This window comes from Hypomesus transpacificus, chromosome 14 (genome assembly GCF_021917145.1).
Source record: "Hypomesus transpacificus isolate Combined female chromosome 14, fHypTra1, whole genome shotgun sequence".
In the NCBI taxonomy this organism is placed as follows: Eukaryota; Metazoa; Chordata; class Actinopteri; order Osmeriformes; family Osmeridae; genus Hypomesus; species Hypomesus transpacificus.
In genome coordinates, this window is record NC_061073.1 from 5817476 (window position 1) to 5838092 (window position 20617).

Genomic DNA, 20617 nt, shown 5'->3' on the forward strand with positions numbered 1-20617 from the left:
AATCTTTCTCAGTTTTCAGAGTTTCAAAACTTTCACGGCGTGACAACAGTGTCAAAACTCTGAGACCGCAGAAACACGTTTTGAATACTCGTAACTGGATTATTATGCTTACAAACATAAAAGATATGTTCACATATCAAGTTTCAACCTTGCAATATTGTATAACAAACTTTCAAATTTAGTTTACAAGCTTGCAAAACTATTCTTTCCACATTACGGAGTTTTTATATCGTATCTGCACTCCATTGGATTATAAACAGAACACCTGTGAAATTTCGAACTTTGCAGACTGCCTGGTTCTCCAGATAATCGTAGGAAACTAACACGGACACACACACACAAACAAACAGACATTCCTGGCATTATTATTTGACTGGGGTGTTTAAAACTGTTTAAAAACAAAACAAGTAGGGTATGGAGGAACACCATGAGGGGAATTTAGGTTGAAGTCTTTTTGGATTAAGTACACCATGTAAAGGGGATTATGGCCTGCCAAATCTGCAGTGATCCACTAGACACTAGTAACAGCATTAGGCCTGGGCCTATACCCTGGACGTCAAAGCTTTAAACAGGGTACAGAGCAAAACAATGTCAATATGTTCAACAGAGGTATGCAAGACAGTGTCCCAAATACAGCCTTCCATGTTGCTTAGATTCAAACCATGTGCTAGCTATCCTTTGTACAAGACACGTTCAGAACCTGGGTGCTACGTAGGCTAGACTGAATCCTCAATGGGGTCATGATCTTAAGTGGGAGTTCAATGTCACGCTTTGCTGATGTATTTAATGTATGACATCAACAGCCCAAAACAGCTGCTTTTTAAAGGCTGTATGCAGTGCAGAACTGCAAACATCAGTCTGACACTGTGAATTGGCCTCTGTCATCATCAAACAGTAATTCAAAAAGACATGCAACCAACTGCATGCCTGTGACGACATAACTACCACTGAGTTGATAAATCATAAAGTATGTTGCTAAAAGAACCTTAACTGATCCTCAATTTGTCCTGTTTTATCATTCAGCAGTTGTAAAAGTCAAGCCGCCATCTCATGTCTCTTTAGGTGGCAATAAAGAGGCCTAACAATAAGGCACTCCAAGCTACATTGTCTTGTAAAAATCTTAAGGATTTATCAAGTGGGACCCATTAATTAGTTTAAACTGTGAAATGTTGTCATGGCAATAAATGCTCTTTGAATCTATAACAAACTCAGAATTTATAAGATAAGATACAATGTTTTAAACACACAGCGTGTACTTAAAAGAAGAAAGAAGTATTTAGGACAGAAGGATTACATTTCACTTAGACCCTGAAGCAGTCTTTAACCATGACAAGAAGCAAGAGACAAAGATAATGACTACTTGGAACTAATTACATTTCATACAAAACACACAAAAAATTCCAGAATCTTCAGATGTTGCTAATATTTGCTTTACTTCCAAATTTGTCAACTGAGTAGATCTATTTTAGTGAGGGAGAATACAGAGATTGACAGTAGACATTTTATCCCATAAATAAGCCTAACAGCGTTACCATAAAAGGCAAAACTCTTGCAGGGGTTGGCCAATTGGCCCTTAAAAATGAGAACTTGCTTCAGTTCCCAGAATGTTTTAAAGCTGTTTTTTACCCAAACATATCTGTCCTCTCTGTGTACTCATCCTGTTCCTGCAGCTGAACAGTTCTTAGATCTATTTAGCACACAATTTCCCAGGCCTGCCCTGCACTGAGACATTGTCTGGTAGTGTAATTTACACACACATGCATACACACAGAATGTGAAGGAATGCTAGTTATAGTGCCCCTGATGATGAAGATTAGTCACTGAGGTGTCATATCGAGTGTTAATCCCAGAACCAGCGCACACGTGACAGCTCAATAAATGTCAAATTCAAAGCAGTGTACCTTAGCACTGCCTGACAGCTCAGCTAACAGTTTAGAGGCAAACCTTTTGCTGATTTTGTAAACTCGAGATGTGCGAAAAATTTGTGTAACAATATGCAATTCCAGTCAAATTTGCAACTCAGTCAATTGCACATCATATGCTTTCACAAATGTTTGGTGCTTTCCTCATAACTGCATATGTGTTCTACAGAGACTGCTAAAAATAGCAAGTCAATTGCATTACACTGCTTAGTCCTTACAAACTATATAGTAAGATAATCTTTGGGTGTTAACCTTGTGTCATTACACCCCCACTATTTCAGGTACAGTATGAGAAAGTCCTTATTAACCTAAATGGCATCTTTTTCATGTATGGCACTGAGACATGCACAGTTATATAGGACATATTCAGACATATTCATAACCCTGATTTGTAACACTTTTGTTTATCTACAAGGTCTTTAAATAAAATATCAAGCCAAGAAAAAGTGTTCAAAGAATATGTCTATATTCTCTTTACGATATACATATAAGACTCACTCATTTCTGTGAGAAAAATCTATTATTTGTAGCATTTTCAGGTCTGTCTGAGCTTGGGATGCCTGAACTAGTCCCAGCAGAGGACATATCGTCTTCCTCACAGCTTGCAATTTGCAATTATTTCGATAATGCTAGCTTACAGCCCTTTTCACAGTGTTAATGATAGTCTTTCTGTGTGTAAGATTGCATAAACAGATTGGGCATGTTTTCAAACATGCCTCTTATATGGAACTGGAGTCACAATGGACCCTGCCAGACCTCCAGCACTGTCAGCGCTGGGTCAGCGACGGAAAGAGGGAGGAGGAGAAAAGAGAAAGGAAAGAAAGACCAAGAGAAAAAAAACGGGAACAGAGAGGAGATGAGTAGGAGGCCTCCAGACAGCGAGGTGCCCTGTCAGGAGCCCTGGTACAGCAATCCGTTTGTAATCCTGCCTCAGATGTTTTCCTTAGGCTCAGGCGAGTGGCGTACACAGTGTCTTTTGTGCGTTTGGGTGGTGAGATGAAGGCATTGCGCGGGCGGAGCAAGGCAGTACAGGCTCAGGCAGGCTGCTTTGCTGGAGTGGCCCCAGCTGCCCCTCTCAAAGCAGGGGAGGAGAGGAGCAGAGGTTGGGGCTTGCTGCAGCTGCTATCAGCTCCTTCAGCAGGTGGCTTGGCCTAATTGCCAGGGTAACAGTGCCAGGACCATGCCCCCCTTCCCCCACACACACCTTCCCTCCTCTCCTTAATGTGTGGCAAAAATAATGAAGCTGGTTGGACATCCAGCATGTCTGTTACAAACCACAAAGAAAACTTAATTGCACTGCATCCTGAGGAAATGAAGAGGATTGTGCAACTGGGAACTGATGTTGCGAGTACGATGATACACCATTCAGCAAAATTGTTGCAACTGAAAGCTGGAGCTGTGTTGAGCAAAACGTCCAGCAAAACGTTTTCCAGAGACGTACTCATTGTGGCTACTAACAAGTTGATTCAGTCAACCCTGTAATCGTTTGTAAAAATGTGCTAGCCATCCTATCGATCGGCGTCCATTTAATTAGGCTTTGTTAGCCTGCGCTCCACGTCAGCACTGATACTAGGATAAAGTGCTGAACTTGCTACTAGGCCATCTTAAGAGCCAGCCAGAGCCACTACTTACACACCACTCAATAAATGAGACTGGGGACTTGTGGTAATACCAGGAGTGGATGGTGAATCGGCAGAATTTGTTGACCTATCCTCACGCTGTAAATACCGCTGCTCTGGTTCCCTTGCAGGGGACCCCCTGGTTGTCCTGATAGGTAGAGGGGAGTTGGCCACTCCCTGACTCAACTAGGGATTTGTAAAGTGTTTTTTCTGCTACTGCGCTATGCTGGACTCTGATGGGCTCTGATGTAGCCCAGCCTTTTGACAGCTGCATCCTCCCCCAGCAGGCACGGGGCCAGGGAGGGAACAGCAGTACCTGGTAGAGGAATGAGCATCTCAATCTAATAGTGGAAGAAAAAAAAACAGCTCGGCTGACAGACATTTCCGTGGCAACAGTTTCCTGGTGTTGTTGTGTTTATGACCTGCCCCACCCCCCCATTTCACCACTCCCTACAACCCCACCACCAGAGAACCACAAAAAAAATCCCTTTTTAATCAGCGACCGGGCACTGACCCAGATTGCCTTGAGAAGGCGACATAGTGTTGGGGTTTACTGAGGCCATAGGAATTGGACATAGATAGAGAGTGATGATGAGGCTATATGGCCTCTCTGGGCCTATTCTGATGTTAGGGGGCTCCGGGCCACGTCTGTTATCCAGCGCTGACCCACATCATTCAGAAGTCTGACCCATTTAGAGGCTGCCAACACCAACCTTCACATCCCTCTCTTGTCTCTGGTGTGTACAGTTGGAGGGCAACAGACTCATCTGGACAGGACAGGTCAGGGACAGTGCTGCAGGTTTGAGGGGCTGGGCAAGTGCTGTGCTGTCTCTGAGGTCCACAATCTCCAGAGAAACAGATGAGCTTCAGTACGCATGTGGATAGCAGCATGACTGGTGCTGGGCTGTCCTGCTTTCTCTGTCTCTCTCTGCTGTGATGAAACTCCACTGCCAACTTACACAGAAGATGGGTCAGCACACCAGGTCTGGTGATTGGGCACCACCTAGGACACGTGCCCTATGCATACATCCTGTCAACACCGGTGCCACATGGCACAGTTGTTCACCCACACTGCTACAACCCTTGTGGACGCCACTCCCAAAAGTATTTATTTTTTATTTTTCAAGGAGAACGTATAACTAAAATTGATGTCACGCATTTATTTGAAAATATATATATTTTGGCACAAATTAAAAGGAAATTCCCCTCCTTTATTTTAAACTGAGTTTAATTTGTCATATTGTGTGATGAATTGCGTTTAAATCACCACTGACTCGTGGTCTCTTAAATTGTAAAGCTATAACAGTGGCTTCAGGTCCCTGCCAAATACAGGCATTGATGCAAAAAGCCAGCTTCCTTTTTCAAATGAAATATGTTTGTCTTCCTCTGGACAGCTTTAATGGTCTAGTAACAACTATGGATCTATCTATCTATGAACCCAGCATTGGTCAATCAACCCAAGCCAGCTTGTTAAGCCTGAGATTGTTCCAACATCCAGGCTATACCTTACAGTTCTGTGATTTCCATACTAATCAGGGGCATGGGATATGTCTCCATAGCATTTGTTCTGCTTATTCAGCAGACAGCCTTGATAAATGATCTAATTAGGGTTAAAGTAAAGACGGAAGATTGAACACTAATGATCCTCTCCAACATAGTTTAATGGAGACCCTTAATACTGGCTTGTCCTTATCAATCATTGCAGATTTCCATACACCAGACCCACTCGTCCAGAGTGGGGGAGTCTGTTAGATCTCCAGCTAATTGTTTTAACATATCTATGCACTGTCCTTAAGTGATTGCTTTTCATGATTTGATGTTGTCTATCCATAGGTAGATGTAATTGTGGATAACTCCAGACGCATAGCACATGTATGCTGCGATGATGGGGCCGACCTGCTTAGATCCAGCCCGGGTAATGGGCTCATGGCTACACTTCAACTACCAGTGTGGCTCGACAACTGCTCTAATCCCAGAGCCTGGAAAGGGTGAACCATCTGGGGAACCATGTAGCCATGCTGGTGATGACAGGGCAGCTCTGCCATGCTGCTGGAGACAGCCAGGTTCCCACACTGGGGGGAAGAATAGAGAGCTGCAGCTTGCTGATACATCGAAAATTGCTTATTGTCTTGAAATAAAACAAACTGTTGTTGCTAGGCACACACTCAGCATGCAGCTTATGGCAGAGATGGAAAAACCCATTTAGAATCTAATCCCTCAAGATGACATTACAAGCACTGAGTTTAAGTAGCTTATATAAACACGCCCTACTGCAGCCACATGGAGTCAGAACATTTGAGTAGGGATGTTGACAAGTCCCTCGAGGATCCCTTTGAGGCCTTTGTCACTACAACGACCACGCCAGGTTTCTAACATTGGTCTAAAACAAGTGACATCCGTGGCAAAGCACGTAAACGTGGGTTGAAGTTAAATTGGGTAGCTTTCTGTTGTGGTGTACTGTATATTCATAATGTAAACCCACCGTTATGTATACTGTATAATTTTCTTCAATTTATGTATATATATATATATACACATTTATGCCAGGGAAGAAAGTAATGTCCTGAAAATAACATGCAGGCTTTGGTCTACATCACAATAAAGTGGTGTGGTGTCAGATGCTCACAGTAGTGCAAGTGCAGTGGGCCTGATGTGTCAGGTATGAATAGGACTAGACTGAGTGGCTTCTGTGCCCCAGGAGCGGATCCTTGTCTTGTATGTAGCCACAGTGAAGGAAAAAAAAGGACTTCTGTGTTGTCCTACAGCCAGACTGTCACTTCTAGTTCGGCCTCACTTTCTAGCCCAACTGAGCCCAGGGAATATCTGTATATGTGTCTGTGTGTGGACATGGTGTTAGCCAGGGAAGGACAGGGCTACTTTGTGGCTGGAACAGACACAGCATTCTTCAGGGCTCCTCCGCCGCTTGGGCCACAGACTGTTGGTGTTCACATACAAAACTGTTAACATCTGCTGAATGTGACAGCGTCCGTTTGTCACCCTCACCCCATACATTAGAATTAGAGGCAATCGTCTCACAGCATACTTATTTAACATAAATATAATGGGCAAGAAATACTGCATAAAAAGATATCACACCAAGTCTTTTTAACTATATTTAAAACGTGGACTCTGATGCAAACCAGTGATAACACTTTTCCAATGATAATTTACTTATCTGTGACTATATACTGAAAATACAGAATCCATAAAAATGAGTGCTGTCAAACGATTAAAATGTTTAATCGCGATTAATCGCATTAATGTCATAGTTAACTCGCGATTAATCACAATTAATCGCACATTTTTATCTATTCTAAATGTCCCTTGATTTCTTTTTGTCCCATTCTTTTTTCAAATTGTAATGCTCTTATCAACATGGAAAAGTGGTTCGGATTGCTTCGTGCAAATATTTTTTGTTATTGAAAACAACATTGCAATCGCCTGGCTTTGACGAGGGGGCGGAGAATTCGCATCATCTGTGTGCTTGGCCATCAAGTGGTATTTCAGACTGGAAGTGCTGCGATGATAGCTCAGTTTACAACGACAAAACACACAGATCACTTTGGTCTTGTCAATGGAACCATTTGGCAACTTTTTAAAAGTAAACTTTCCATTCAGAATCTTATTGGCATCCATTTCGGCGTCTCGCGCTCGCCATCCACTCAAAACGTAACGTTAACCTACTACCAGAGAATGTCTCATATCCGTAAACGGGCTCTGCTACTACGCTTTAGCCGGATTGCAAGCCAAACAAGTGTGTGGCGTGCCTGTTGTTTTGTTTCCGGTCTAGCTAGATCCGGTGTGGTGTTGTAGTTTTTCTAACTTCGGTAGTTGTTGCAACAGCATGTGAAAAAAAACTACAAAGTTTGCTAGGCCAAAAAGAGCGTTAATCGCGCGATAAAAAAATTGACGCCGTTAATTTGGGTTTGCGTTAACGCCGTTAATAACGCGTTAAACTGACAGCACTAATAAAAATATATTTACAATGTATTTTTCATAATCCATTTTAATTGACATTGACTAAAATGAATGATGTGATCCATTCAGTGTACAGTGTAATTCTCAGGCACAAGAAAACCTACAAAACTGTTCGAGGCCTGTGGCTTGGGTTTCTGTTGTGTAGTCACAGTCAAGCTCCACCCTGCACATGCATGTGCTGTATAGTATATTTTTACAACCAAAGGTCCTGTGGGAAGAGCCATATTTAGCACTGAGAAGGGAAAGGTCATGGGGTACTGAGAAAATAAATCCTGTTGACGCACGCCCTCCAATCATATTTGTTTCCTTTGGCACAAATCAGTACCTACGTCCAGACATGGAAAACAAGAAGATCTCTTAAAATACAGTCTATCCACAGCACCACTATGGACCAGACATGACAATGGAAGCCCCCTGTGGTGCGGGAAGTCATTTCTAGTCTCATGTTGCATTTGGAGGCACACAAAAGGAGACTTACAACTGATTCTTAAAACGAAAGCGAAGGGGGGCTACTAAAGCAGTCTTAAACAATAAGTAGGAAACTGCAGGCCCCATACTTCATCGAACGTGTAATGTAGAAATGTCAGATGTTTTCCTGCTTGTATAAACATCAGTGAGCTGGGCCTGGTAAAGTACACAGTGAAGAGGGCGAGACAGCCCAGCCCTGCTGCCCGGCACTGTGACTCAGTAGGAGTTGTTTTTCACAGAGCTCTGTGGAATGCATGTGCAGTCGTACCACTCAGACCCACCTCATGGCTGGCTGGTTGGCATTCCTGTCTCTCTCTGTAATTATGGCTCTGCCTCTCCTACAGACCACTCTGTTCTCTGTCTCTCTCTGTCTCTCTCTGTCTCTCTCTGTCTCTCTCTGTCTCTCTCTGTCTCTCTCTGTCTCTCTCTCCCTCTCCCTCTCCCTCTCCCTCTCCCTCCCTCTCTCATTATCTCCCTCTCTCTCATTACCTGGCACTTTAGCAGAATGTCTGATTATAACAATAATGCATTGCTGGGGGCAGGATGCCCTAAGATCATCATCATTACCAAAACCCCCAACAAAAATATCACCATTGTCAACAAAACTATGCCCTGCTGCTACGTCCCATGACCAGCTACCCTAGAAGTGCAGAATAACCATATCAACTACCAGTATACCATTTTATATCTTTTTATGACTTTATTCCTCACATGGATCAGCCTCTAACTTTAGATTCTCCCCACGGGGGTCAACTTTGCCATGTGTAGCAGGAATTAATAGACATATGTAGTTATCAGACTTGATGGTAGATCATTAGGATAAAGGGTAATCATTATGCTGACAGAGTCCATTTGAAACATTTAGACACAGAGAATCAACTAGACCACCTGCAATCATCCTCCCCTTTTTAAGGTCTTAAGGACACATCATCCTTTATAATAATAATAATAATACATTTAATTTTCCAAGGCGCCTTTCTCGGCACTCAAGGACACTGTACAGAGGTATATAAAAAACATTAAAAGCGGCAGAAAGATTTGAAATATAACAGCAATAAAAACAACAGAAGGAAGCAGTGCAAATGACATTTACTGAGATAGGCAGTAGTAAAGAGATGTGTTTTGAGTTGTGATTTGAATTGGGGGAATTAATCAATATTTCTGAGTTGGGGTGGTAGTGAGTTCCAGAGACGGGGAGCAGAGCGGCTGAATGCTCTACTTCCCCATGGTGGTGAGATGGGCAGAGGGCACAGACAGGTGTATGGAGGGAGCGAGAGGTAGTAGGACCCTGGAGGAGATCAGACAAATATGAGGGGGTGAGGTAGTGAATGGCCTTAAATGTAAACAGAAGGATCTTGTATTGTACGCAAAACTGAACCGGGAGCCAGTGGAGCTGTTGAAGGACAGGAGTGATGTGGTGGATAGAGGGGGTGCCGGTTATAATGCGGGCAGCTGAATTCTGGACCAGTTGAAGTTTATGGAGGGATTTGTGAGGGAGGCCAAAAAGGAGGGAGTTGCAATAATCTAAATGGGAGTTGACGAGACTGTGTACAAGTATGGCGGCAGTGTGGGGGGTAAGGGAGAGGCTTTATACATCAACATGAACCTCTCCCAGGTCTATAGTATGTAGGGTACTATCTTCACTAAACTGATAAAAAAGTGTGTTTTCACATTTCACATAACATGTAGACACAAAAACACATTAACCAATGAAGGTTGATTTATCTAGCAGACCGCACATCAAGAAGGGTATCTTTGATACCTATTTAGGTTACAGATTATGTAAAGGCGTCTACTTTATCATGCCTGCTATTCTTGGCTGGCTATCACCAGCTACTTGGTCAAAGAGGCAGTGTCATGGCTTGTGCCAATCACCGGAGTCTAAAAAGAGAGCAACAGGAATATTTAGAGAGGAAGGAGCCTGGCCAAACAACTTGATCTCGGTACCGTAACAATGGGTGCCTGGCTGTATACAATGTACATGACTGAATAATCACTGAATGCATTATCAGTACGTGAAAAGACATCTTAGAGAGATTCAGACAATCTCCCCCATTCATGCTGCTACAGTCACATGACATGCATGCAGCATAAGGATTGGAATGATCAGCTGAGCACATGCTCTCAACTCAATACAACATTGTTCTCCAGCGCTCACCGCTTGTTTTCCTCCAACTTTCTTTGCAGCTTATCTACGGAGAACAGCACCAAATCTCCCTCTGTGAATGCCAAACGTTAATCTACGCGAGCACACTTCCTACTGTACAATGTTAACAAGGCACAGCAGTGGTTCCAAACGTCAAAGCCTTCACAGAGCTTGTTTGTTGGTCCTGCTGCTTTCAGACAAGGTGGAAAGGACTATGAAAATAAAATATTTAGGGAATTGTACACACGTGGAAGGACAATTAGGCAAATTTGACTTAGGCCGGAAATCTACGATAACGGCACATTGTAGACTTTGTCCAAAGGATTGAACAGCACATCAGTCCAGTTTCAAAGTAACATAATATGATGTCAGCCTGTCATATGTAGGGGCATGGGTTATGCTTGACCATATTAACTATATGTATTTTCAGAGAAGAGGCAAAGTAACAAAGATACTGTTCATCTAACCTTTCCCTTCAAAGCCTGATGAGTTTGCATGGGCTATCAACAATGACCAGGTGTCTATAAACCCATGCCTGCTGTGATAAGAACTGTTTTCTGATTCAAGTATTTAGTAATTGTCATTACAGTCAACATTAAAAAAAAAAGTAAAAAAGATAGAATGTTGCAGCAGCCTTTCCAATTATCCTCCAGACATTGCGTTGTCACCTTGACAACTGTTGATCTTCAAAGCAAATCAGTTATTATGAGATGTGTATGATTTATGTTTCATCTCTGTGTAATGTCAGTGTGAACCAACTGTCTACGTGGAGTTGTCCACAAGGCACCAGCCTCTAGCCTGCTTTTTATGTGCTGCAGCAGGTCTCGCTGCTAGACGCCAAGGTGGTGATAATGATGGGTTTCTTAGAACAAACAGACCCACTCTACAGTTATCACTCTACAGTTATCACTCTACAGTTATGACTCTACAGTGTGGTCGTATCTCAGTTACAAACACCTCTGATGCCACAACAAAACCCATGGAATTTCCAGAAGTCTGAAAGGAAACAGAGCACTGGCAAAGAAACAGCAGACACCAGGCACACCACAGGGTATATCATCCACCAATCATGTGGTATCAAAGGGCTGCTCTGGTACTGCTTTGAATGGAGCGGTAAACATTGAAAAGCTGCATCAGCAGACTTGTGTAGCCAAAGGAGAAGACAGCAAGCTCAGTTGATGTTCATCCCTCTTTCAATTCATGCCATCACCAGACCAGTGTCATGGACATTAATAAATAAATAAAAACTTGTGGCTCTGTTCACCTGGTTTGAATTTCTCCCTCCCAATGTTCCCTCCCTCTCTTCCCACAGGCCCTCCCCTCCTCCTCTCTCTCTCTCTCGTTCTCTCTCTCTCGTTCTCTCTCTCTCCCTCCACGCTCATCCCTCTCTTCCCCTCCCTCTCCCTCACAGCCACCACGTAACTTGTGGCTCTGTTCACCTGGTAGTCACATGGTCTCGCCTAGGATTGGGGACAAAGGAAGATTGAGCCGAACACAGAGCACACATTCAGACTACTCAGGACTCTGAGGCTATGTACACACAGCACCTGCCATTGGCAGTGAAAACATGAAGTTCAACTAAAGGGAGGACCCAACTGTGTTTGCCTTAAGAATCTCATGTGCTGGAACACATTGATTTGTAAATGCCAGTGTGATAACAATCTGCCTTTTTTCTTGGGTGCACTTCATTAGAGTCTTGTTATTCAAGCTCTTGTTGACTTGCTAGTAACCCGTTGAGGTTAATGTGCTCTAGATTTTTGTTTTATTCTCTTTTGCTGAAGCAACAAGTGCAAGGTTGCACAGGAACAAAATGTGTACTGTCATGGTGCCCATAGGGTGTACGTGAATGCAAATTGCCTTACCTATATAGAGGGAGGAGTCTTTCCTCTTCACATGATCATCAATGTAGGCTACACCAAGGGGCTGGACCGGGGTGGCTCCTATCCCTAGGAGGACCTGAGCTCCAATCAGCAGCAGGTACATCATGTTGGTGTTGGCCTTGTTGGAACAGATCTCCTCCTCATCTCTCTCAGTCCTGTTAGTGCACACGTCACGTCCAAATTCAACCATCCACGTCTCATCCGGGTTGTATTCGTACTGGGTGGTTAAAAACTCCGGCAGGGCAGAGAGAAGGGCTCCTAGCGCCATGACGATACCCCCACAACCAATGAGCCTCGGTCGGTGGGCTTTGGCCCCAAAGTAACTGACAAATAGGATGAGAGCCAGGTTGCCAATCTCGAAGCTGCTAGCGATCACACCCACGTCAGCACTCTGGAGGTTGAAACGTCGCTCCAAGGTGGTCAGGACACTCACCTGTAAAAGCACAACATATCAGAAATACAATTTCATTGATATATCACACAAACTTTATGGACATCCAAGAGTCTCTATTTACTTGTACATGACCCATAGACAAAAAACAATACTATTTTGTTTTCAAAGCAACATATGATGGAAGGATAGGATAAATGTGGGATTTAAAAACCAGAAAGAAATGGATTTTGCATCTGAAAGGACAATGTTATAAAGGTTAGGCTCTTTTAAGTAACACCTTTCTTTGAATAAACTGACTTTCAAACCCCTTGCAGATAGTCCACAATATGGTTTGAGAAAAAAAATTATACAACTACCAGTCCTCTGTTTTTGATTAGCTTGGCACTGCAACACTTACTCCCATGGCTTTATTGAAAGTGCTTTCTCCCTTAACACTCTCTTTCCCTCTCTCTCTCACGTCTAATGCAAGTGAAAGATGAGAGTTAAGCATATTACTTTCTTAGGATTGAGGCTGGGTAGCTGAGGATTTATCAAACAATTTGTTTTGGGTTGTAAGTAAAATACACAAAAGTTGAATCTTTCCATTCCTTTCTATTCAATTATATTTACGTGTATGAATTAGTAGACAATTTGGCATGGACTGGTCACTAGGGATGCAATACACAAATCCCTAAAGCCGATGTTCATACACATAACATAACAGGCCAATTCCGATACCAATGTTTTCACATTACTGTAACTTATCAGTGGAAATTCAGTCCTGATCCAAAATTCTGAAATAAGTTCACACAGCTAGCATTTTTATTGTTAGATAGTGAAAGTTCTCACATTGAATACAATATAGCAGCATAGCACTATATTATCTGTCATGGACATGTGACAAGGAAAAAAAAACGTTATGCTTTATTTATAAAAGCATTTGTGATGCCTTCAGACACCACAATCCTCGAACATAACTTGCCATTTTAAAGTAGTCGTCGGATACTAGGGATGCACGATAATATCTGCACGTCATCGGTATCGGCAGATAAAAGCTTCAAAACTTAATTATCGGCATCTGCAGATATGAAACTTTCTGCCGATGTACCTGGCCGATAAGGTGACATGCAAATTATGCGCACGCGAACCAAATGTTTAATTAAGCAATAAGCCCGTTGCGTTGTGCATATAACTATTCCCCTTACCTGTTCTAAAATCAGCCAAAACACGGACTTGCGGGCCTTATTGCTTTTCTAAGACTGTTACTACAAATATTTGATATGGTTTCATAAATAAAGACAATCAAATTTAAGGAACAAAATAGTTTAATAATAAACCGTCATTCTTCCACCACTGCAAAGTATAGTTCCTACATAAATCGTTGCCACGCAACAGATTGAAAACAGTGGACGGCCCATATCGTCTTTATGGTGCCGGCTTCATTCCTTGCCTTTGCTAACGCTTCGATTTCAGCCTCTGTTTTCTCTGCATGCCTCGTAGTGATGGGAAGTTCGGTTCTTTTTACTGATTCGGTTCTTTGAATCTCGTTCAGTAAAATGAACGAATCTTTTTTCGAGTCATTTGTTCATTTCAGGGGGGGGGGGGGGGGGGGGGGTTGGGGGCTATACGTCCACTGCAAAGGACGTATAGCCCCTATACGTCCACTGTAGGTTAGTGCATGACATGTGCACCAGCAAATACTATTTCAAAATAAATTCCTGCATTAAAATAATGTATCATGAGTTTGTATGATTTGGTCATGTATTATCACACTAGCATTTAATTATCACGTCAAACAATTACACTGCACTAAACTGTAAGTGTAAATGTAAAGTGAAAATAACAAAACCAGTCAGTATGATGACTTGAGCGAATATCATTCATTCACGTCTTACTAAAACAGCGGCCACGCGAAAGGGAATAAGGAAACTGTTTCCTCTACTAAAAAATACAATGCGGGTCACGTGAAAAAAGGATCCAAAGACTCGTAGAAAGACCGAGTCGGGGAAGGAACTAATCATTCGTTTCCTCTAGCTACAGAGCCTATGCAGGTCACGTGAAAAATGATCCAAAGACTCGTAGAAAGACCGAGTCGGGAAAGGAACGAATCGTTCGTTTCCTCTTGCTACAGCCTATACAGGTCACGTGAAAAATGATCCAAAGACTCGTAGAAAGACCGAGTCGGGAAAGGAACGAATCGTTCGTTTCCTCTAGCTACAGAGCCTATGCAGGTCACGTGAAAAATGATCCAAAGACTCGTAGAAAGACCGAGTCGGGAAATGAACGAATCACTCGTTGAGAGGACTCGTTACTCCCGAGTCCTTATAAGGATTCGTTCAAAATGAACGAATCGTTCACGAACGACACATCACTAATGCCTCGTCTTTTTAAACTCTTTCTCCTCCATTCTGTTAATGGTCTCCCACCACTTGTTAAACGTCAGCCCACCCAGCAAATCAAAATTCAGAACAAATGTTGCCATTCTCTTTACGACTAGGTTGCTTGCAACCGTGTAACTTGTAACGTCTTTTTTTATTTGAAATATTCGATGCGCAGTAATATGGAATGTTATGTTATGAGGACAACTTGAAAGGTTATTTAACCAATAAGCCCCAAAAGGCCGTGGTTTGCGCTGATTTTAGAACAGACAAGGGGAGTTGTTAGGCACGATGCGAAGCGGAGTACCAAAAACCCCCTTACCTGTTCTAAAATCAGCGTAAACCACGGACTTGCGGGGCTTATTGCTTTTCTAAAACTGTTACTACAAATATTTGATATGGTTTCATAAATAGGCTAAAAACAATTAGAAACAAAATAGTTTAATAATAAACCGTCATTCTTCCGCCCCTACGAAGTATAGCCAGATGGACACCTTTGCTGTGTTTTTTTTATGGAATGTCAAAGAATGTTATGAGGACAACCTGTAAGGTTATGCTGGATTTTACATGCTTCACATGCTTTCATGGAACGCGATATAGCCAATCAAGGATTGGAACGATCAGTTTTAGAAGTTGCTATGAGCGCCAACAACATGATTCAACATGTCGGCTGTTTGGCAGGACTTTACAGTATTAACGGATGATGACAAAATGGCTATTTGCAGAGTTTGTTAAGTTTCAGTGATTACAGAGTTACAGCTACATTTCAGTGCATATGTGTCAAGAATGTGTCATTGTCAACACACAGTTTTAAGGAAACTGTAGTTGTTCAAGTTCAAGGAGGTACTGTTCAAGTATGAAAATTGTGATGTGAAAATATAAATAAATCTGCCATATTTGAAATCATTTCAATAGTTTTCATGAGTGAATGTCTATTTCTAAAATGATACAAAGCAAGTTTTTAATGTCCCGTATCTACAGCAAGTACCCCATCATAATAACAGATTAATTCTAGTACAGGAGAGACTTTTCAATAATTAAAAAGCAGAGGTGTATATATCGGTATCGGCATCGGCAATTGGCCAAAATGAGCTTGTAAATATCGTCATATCGAATATCGGGTAAAATTCAATATCGTGCATCCCTATCGGATACAGATTATTACATTTTCTATTCTGCCGATACAAATTGCTGGCCGGTGCATCACTACTTACTACTGAATTTTAGCTACCAAATTGACGATCCCTCTGAAATACAGCCACATGTTTTCCTCTTATCAAACCTGTGCAAACTAGAAACATTTGTATGGGCAGTCTGACAATGGGTAGTCTACTAAAAACAGTGACAGCAAACACAACATGGCCCAGCTGTTAGCTTAACAAAGAAAATCTAGCCTAGCCCTAGACATGCAAAGGTTCAATAACTAGCCTAACCTATGAACATTTCTGCAAAAGTATTTCACAATATATATCTGGATTACAATGACTATTTTAATCAACTGTATTGATTTAACACTTAATAAAAATATGTTATAGTAGTTCTCTGAAATAGTAAGGTTGTGTTTGTGAGAGGCAGTAAATCACACATAGGCCTAAGTGTTGATTAACTAATGCCACATACAGTAAGTTTAATGTCAATGAAGCTCAACAAGCATGCAGACACAATCCTAACCCACATTTTTTACTCTACTAACCAGTAGTGTCTGTTGTCTATATGTTCTGTGCTGTACCTCAAATTGACTTTCGGAGGACATTTACGTTTTTGAAGTGGATAAAGTAGTAAAAGACTATATACAAAACTAAAAGGTTGACACATAATTCATGGTACTAAAATGGAAAAATCCACAAATAACAATAAATAAATAAAAACTTCTACTGTACATGATGAACTCATGGATTTCCTAAATACAAATGTCTGAGAACAGCTGCCGACGTGCTCACCTGCCAAATACAACCAGTATCAAACTATTCCCGGATCTGTTTCAAATATTACCTTTAAAGGGCATAGCCAGTTCCGATAGTTGATGTTGTTTGCCTATCTTTAGGGTTATGAAGTTAATTCTATATTTTAGAAGTATTAACATACTGTAAGTACAAACTAACATACAGTCTGTGGTAATAACCAGATGGAATGTAAGTGTCTACATGTGTGCGTCCTGGTCTTTTAGTCGCATCTGAGCTACCATAGCTTATGAGTAATGCAATGTAGCTTCCAAACCACAACAGTCCTAGAATTGCTCAAACCTAGGCTCAAAACACTGGCAGCTGCTGCCTTCCTAAGAGCAACACCACGCCAATGCAACCTGTTGATGGCAAAGCTGGAGCTTTCATTACACACCAGCACACTTTGTGAAAATGTATCTTAACATCACCCTGTGTAAAAGTTGTCTACATTTGAACTGAGATTCTCAGGTACTGTAGCTGAGAATTTTCACATCTGATTACTTCACCAATAAGTTAGACTTTCACAGACAGAATAATAGAGCTCTGTCTGGGTTGTTATATGAAGAGACTGCACACATTTTACACTAGCATGAGCAGGTACTGTGAACTAGGTAGACTAAAGCTAGGGCTTACTGTATATTGACAGCACTAAACTGTCGGAAAAGTATGCTTTAACAAAGAAAATGTGTCTGTTTTCATTAACAAGGTTTAGCCTCAACATGACCTCACCTGATAGTGACTGTCACGATAAGCATACATCAACATCCCTTTTGTCAAACAAAAGGATAAGACCAGTTCCAGCAAAGTGAATTCCTGTTTCAGAAATAAATACAGACTTCTGCTAAACAAACGGTTTAAGTATAGCTCAGGTTCCTTTGCTGCCCTTTTCAACTGACACTGGCTGCCAGTTTCTAATCTTTATTGTCCTTCTGCTATGTTACAGTACTGTTAGTTGTTACATTATGTAAACTATCAACAAATAAACTGGGAACAACCAAATAAACATTTAAAATTAAACTACTGTAGCTGTTTGTGAGGGACACTGGGTAATGGCATCAACAAGCATGAATTAAAAAATGAAATCAACTAGGATGTGTAAGATTGAGCATAGGAAATAATACGTTTTTAATTGAAAAATAAATAATTAAATAGAACAGGACCAACGGCAAAAGGCTATGGAATTTCTTTGAACTGAAAGTAACAACCCAGATTCATATCACTGTATTCCCCCAAACAGGTTGACAAAGATAGTTCAGTGCAACTCCCCGCATCTAATTATGCTTGCTACGAGCATGGATACTGGTTACTGGCTATCTCACATATATTTTTGTCCATGCAGGTTTGTGTTGACAGTTTAACATGCAACAAAACTTGGCCTAAATCAGGACAGTAATCTGCCCAATTGAGTGCATCCTAAGCAGCTCACATACTGTAGCAATAAGCATGAGCTGTGATCCTTGAGTTGGAAGCCTTGGCTACCAGTGCACATTTTAAGTCCCCTCATCCTATCACAGCAGCAACAATAGCTCCTCCAAGAGAACCTTGAGCAATGTCACAAGCAAGTCATCAGCTGGTTCCTGGTGCATGTGCCTCATTTCCCAGGCCATGCAAATAATTCAGGCAATGTGACATGTTTATTTGAATATGCAAGTCATTTGCTTCCTCACAGATATATCTATCATTTGTTTGTTAATCTTCAAAAAAAGTTTGTTCACCATATTGTTTCAAGACACACCTATTTATTTTATAAAAACAGTGAGCAGTGCACTGTGCAAAACTTGATTGATAGGAATCTTGACAGTCTTCATTTCCTTTTATCACATATACATAGCTCAGAAACACCTTACGTCACACTGAAATGTGAGTAGGCCTACCATTCACTCTGAAGCTACTGAAACTTAACTTGGTTCCAAGGAAAGGTGTGTGTGACCATTTGCTAGCTACTAACCACATGCAGAGGAAACTCTGAACAGGACTGAATGGATCAGTAAAAAGATAAATCAGTCAATCATTCAAAATAAGAGACACTAAAGTAAGAACAAAAAAATCCCCAGTGGCAGTTTTGTTAGTTAGGCTATAGGTTCAATAGTTAATAGCAGGAAGTGATGGATTATTTTTCACTTCTGATGTCAATTATCGTCCTAATAATAAGTCCTGCAAGGAAATTCTGACGCATGAAACCAGTGTGCCTCAATCGTTCTGTTCCCATGGCTGGGAGGTAACTGCTTCTCCAAGTAGCACAGAATAGATAACATGTTCCACTCCAAATATGGCCGTGTCAGTTTACATTTGATGTTCTTGCTGCAGAGCTGCAAAGTGCTTGAATAAATAAATATGGTCAATGAAGCTATTTTCCACTTCCAAGAATTGATGTTCCAATATATTTATCAAATGAATGAAGTAGGTCTGTAAGTAAACTTAGATAGGACAATTATATTACCGGTGAACTACAATTAGGAGAAACGAAACTAAACCTGCATTTGTAATTCGTCAATCCAAACCCTACTTAGGACCTAGCCTAGTAGCCTGTCTTCCTTGTGTCAAAGCAAGGCAAGTCACCTAAGCCGGTTACTGTGCATTTATCTTGTTATGTCATAGGTGTTGCACGTTTCATGAGAGATACTTAAACTGACGTATCTTACCCGGCATATAACTACTTTTGAACCCATAAGTAATTTGTCCGATTCAGTTTAATAAAGGGCAGGCACATGCCTCTCCAAAGCGCAGATGTATCGACTCACCAGGTATGCTCCAACAGTGCCCTGTGCAAGCATCAGGGCACATTCCGAGATCAGAAATATCTTGATGTTTGAGAAACATGATGACTTTTTACGTTGAATGTCTCCACTGTTCCTCTCCAACCCCCTCTGTTTTTTCTCCTGCATCGTTTTTTGAGCGGCTACTTTGTAGCTCTGCGAGAAACGAAAGACAGAGGGTAACCGGCTCGCCCGAAGATAAACATAGAAGAGACCGCTGTCGTCCTTATAGCTACATTCAGAGAGTCTGCCTTACAGTCTCTATTTTCTCTTGTACATTCCACGCATCTGACAAACTATGACTGTAAATATACAGCCAGATTCCAAGGGGCTGCCCTTCAGCAAGATCTAAACATTGCCTCGTCGTGTAACAGAAAGAAAGGCAGGGGCATTAAAACTCCTTGGCGATGATCCCCCTGGTACAAGTGAATGAAAAGCGTCGAATTTTCGCTCAGGTTGCATCTTAACGGAATAGACTGGTAAGCGTCACAATGGTCAGGTCCTTAATTCGACTACAAGCTTGACATGAATGCTCTGGATTTACTTAGTACTCCCCGCACTTCTGGAGCTACAGTATGACTGCGCGCCTCGTCCATCCACGAGACAGACTACGGTGGCGCTGTGTAGCATGCACCAATTTCTATTCAAGTTGCGTTCGTATCAGAGTAATTATAGGGTACACTACACACACTTACTAAACTCTGGGATAGAGAAACAAAGATGATCTGTCTCTAATTCCAGTTTGTTTCGTTTTATCGGTTAGTGGGCTACACCCAACTCATTTTGGCCAAATAATAATATTTTTAAATAATGGCAATTTATACTGATTTAATTTACAATTAAATCGTATAAATTCTGATCCAAAGATTTTAAGTCCACTCCCCCAACCCAAAGGTCAGATTATGTGGAGGTCGATAGGATTTCACCTTTTGCTTCTATTGTCAGATTCACAAGCTGAATTTATGAGTAAGTCAGTCTGGACACGTTTACACCTCTTAGCTGGTTCCTAAAATATAATTAGGTGCATCTGTTGGTTGAAGTTAAAGTTAACGGCAGAGTAGCCTATATGGCCCTGTCCATTATTACCTAGCAGACTACATCATTTCTTGTTATTACCACACTGTAATCTGAACTTCAACAAACTGTGTCTTCAA

General features: G+C 41.5%; 1 protein-coding gene across 2 annotated transcripts in view; it reads right to left on the bottom strand.

Moving 5' to 3' along the window:
- The window catches only part of slco3a1a (solute carrier organic anion transporter family member 3A1a), a 37544-nt gene extending 17455 nt beyond the window's left edge, over window positions 1-20089 (bottom strand). For both annotated transcript variants that reach the window (XM_047033758.1, XM_047033757.1), the window contains exons 1-2: window positions 19449-20089; window positions 11996-12446 (exon numbers count right to left, since the gene is read on the bottom strand). In XM_047033758.1, coding sequence (XP_046889714.1) covers window positions 11996-12446; window positions 19449-19592 — 595 coding nt within the window. In that variant the 5' untranslated portion in view covers window positions 19593-20089. The remainder of the gene's footprint in view (window positions 1-11995; window positions 12447-19448) is intronic.
- Window positions 20090-20617: the final 528 nt, after the last annotated feature.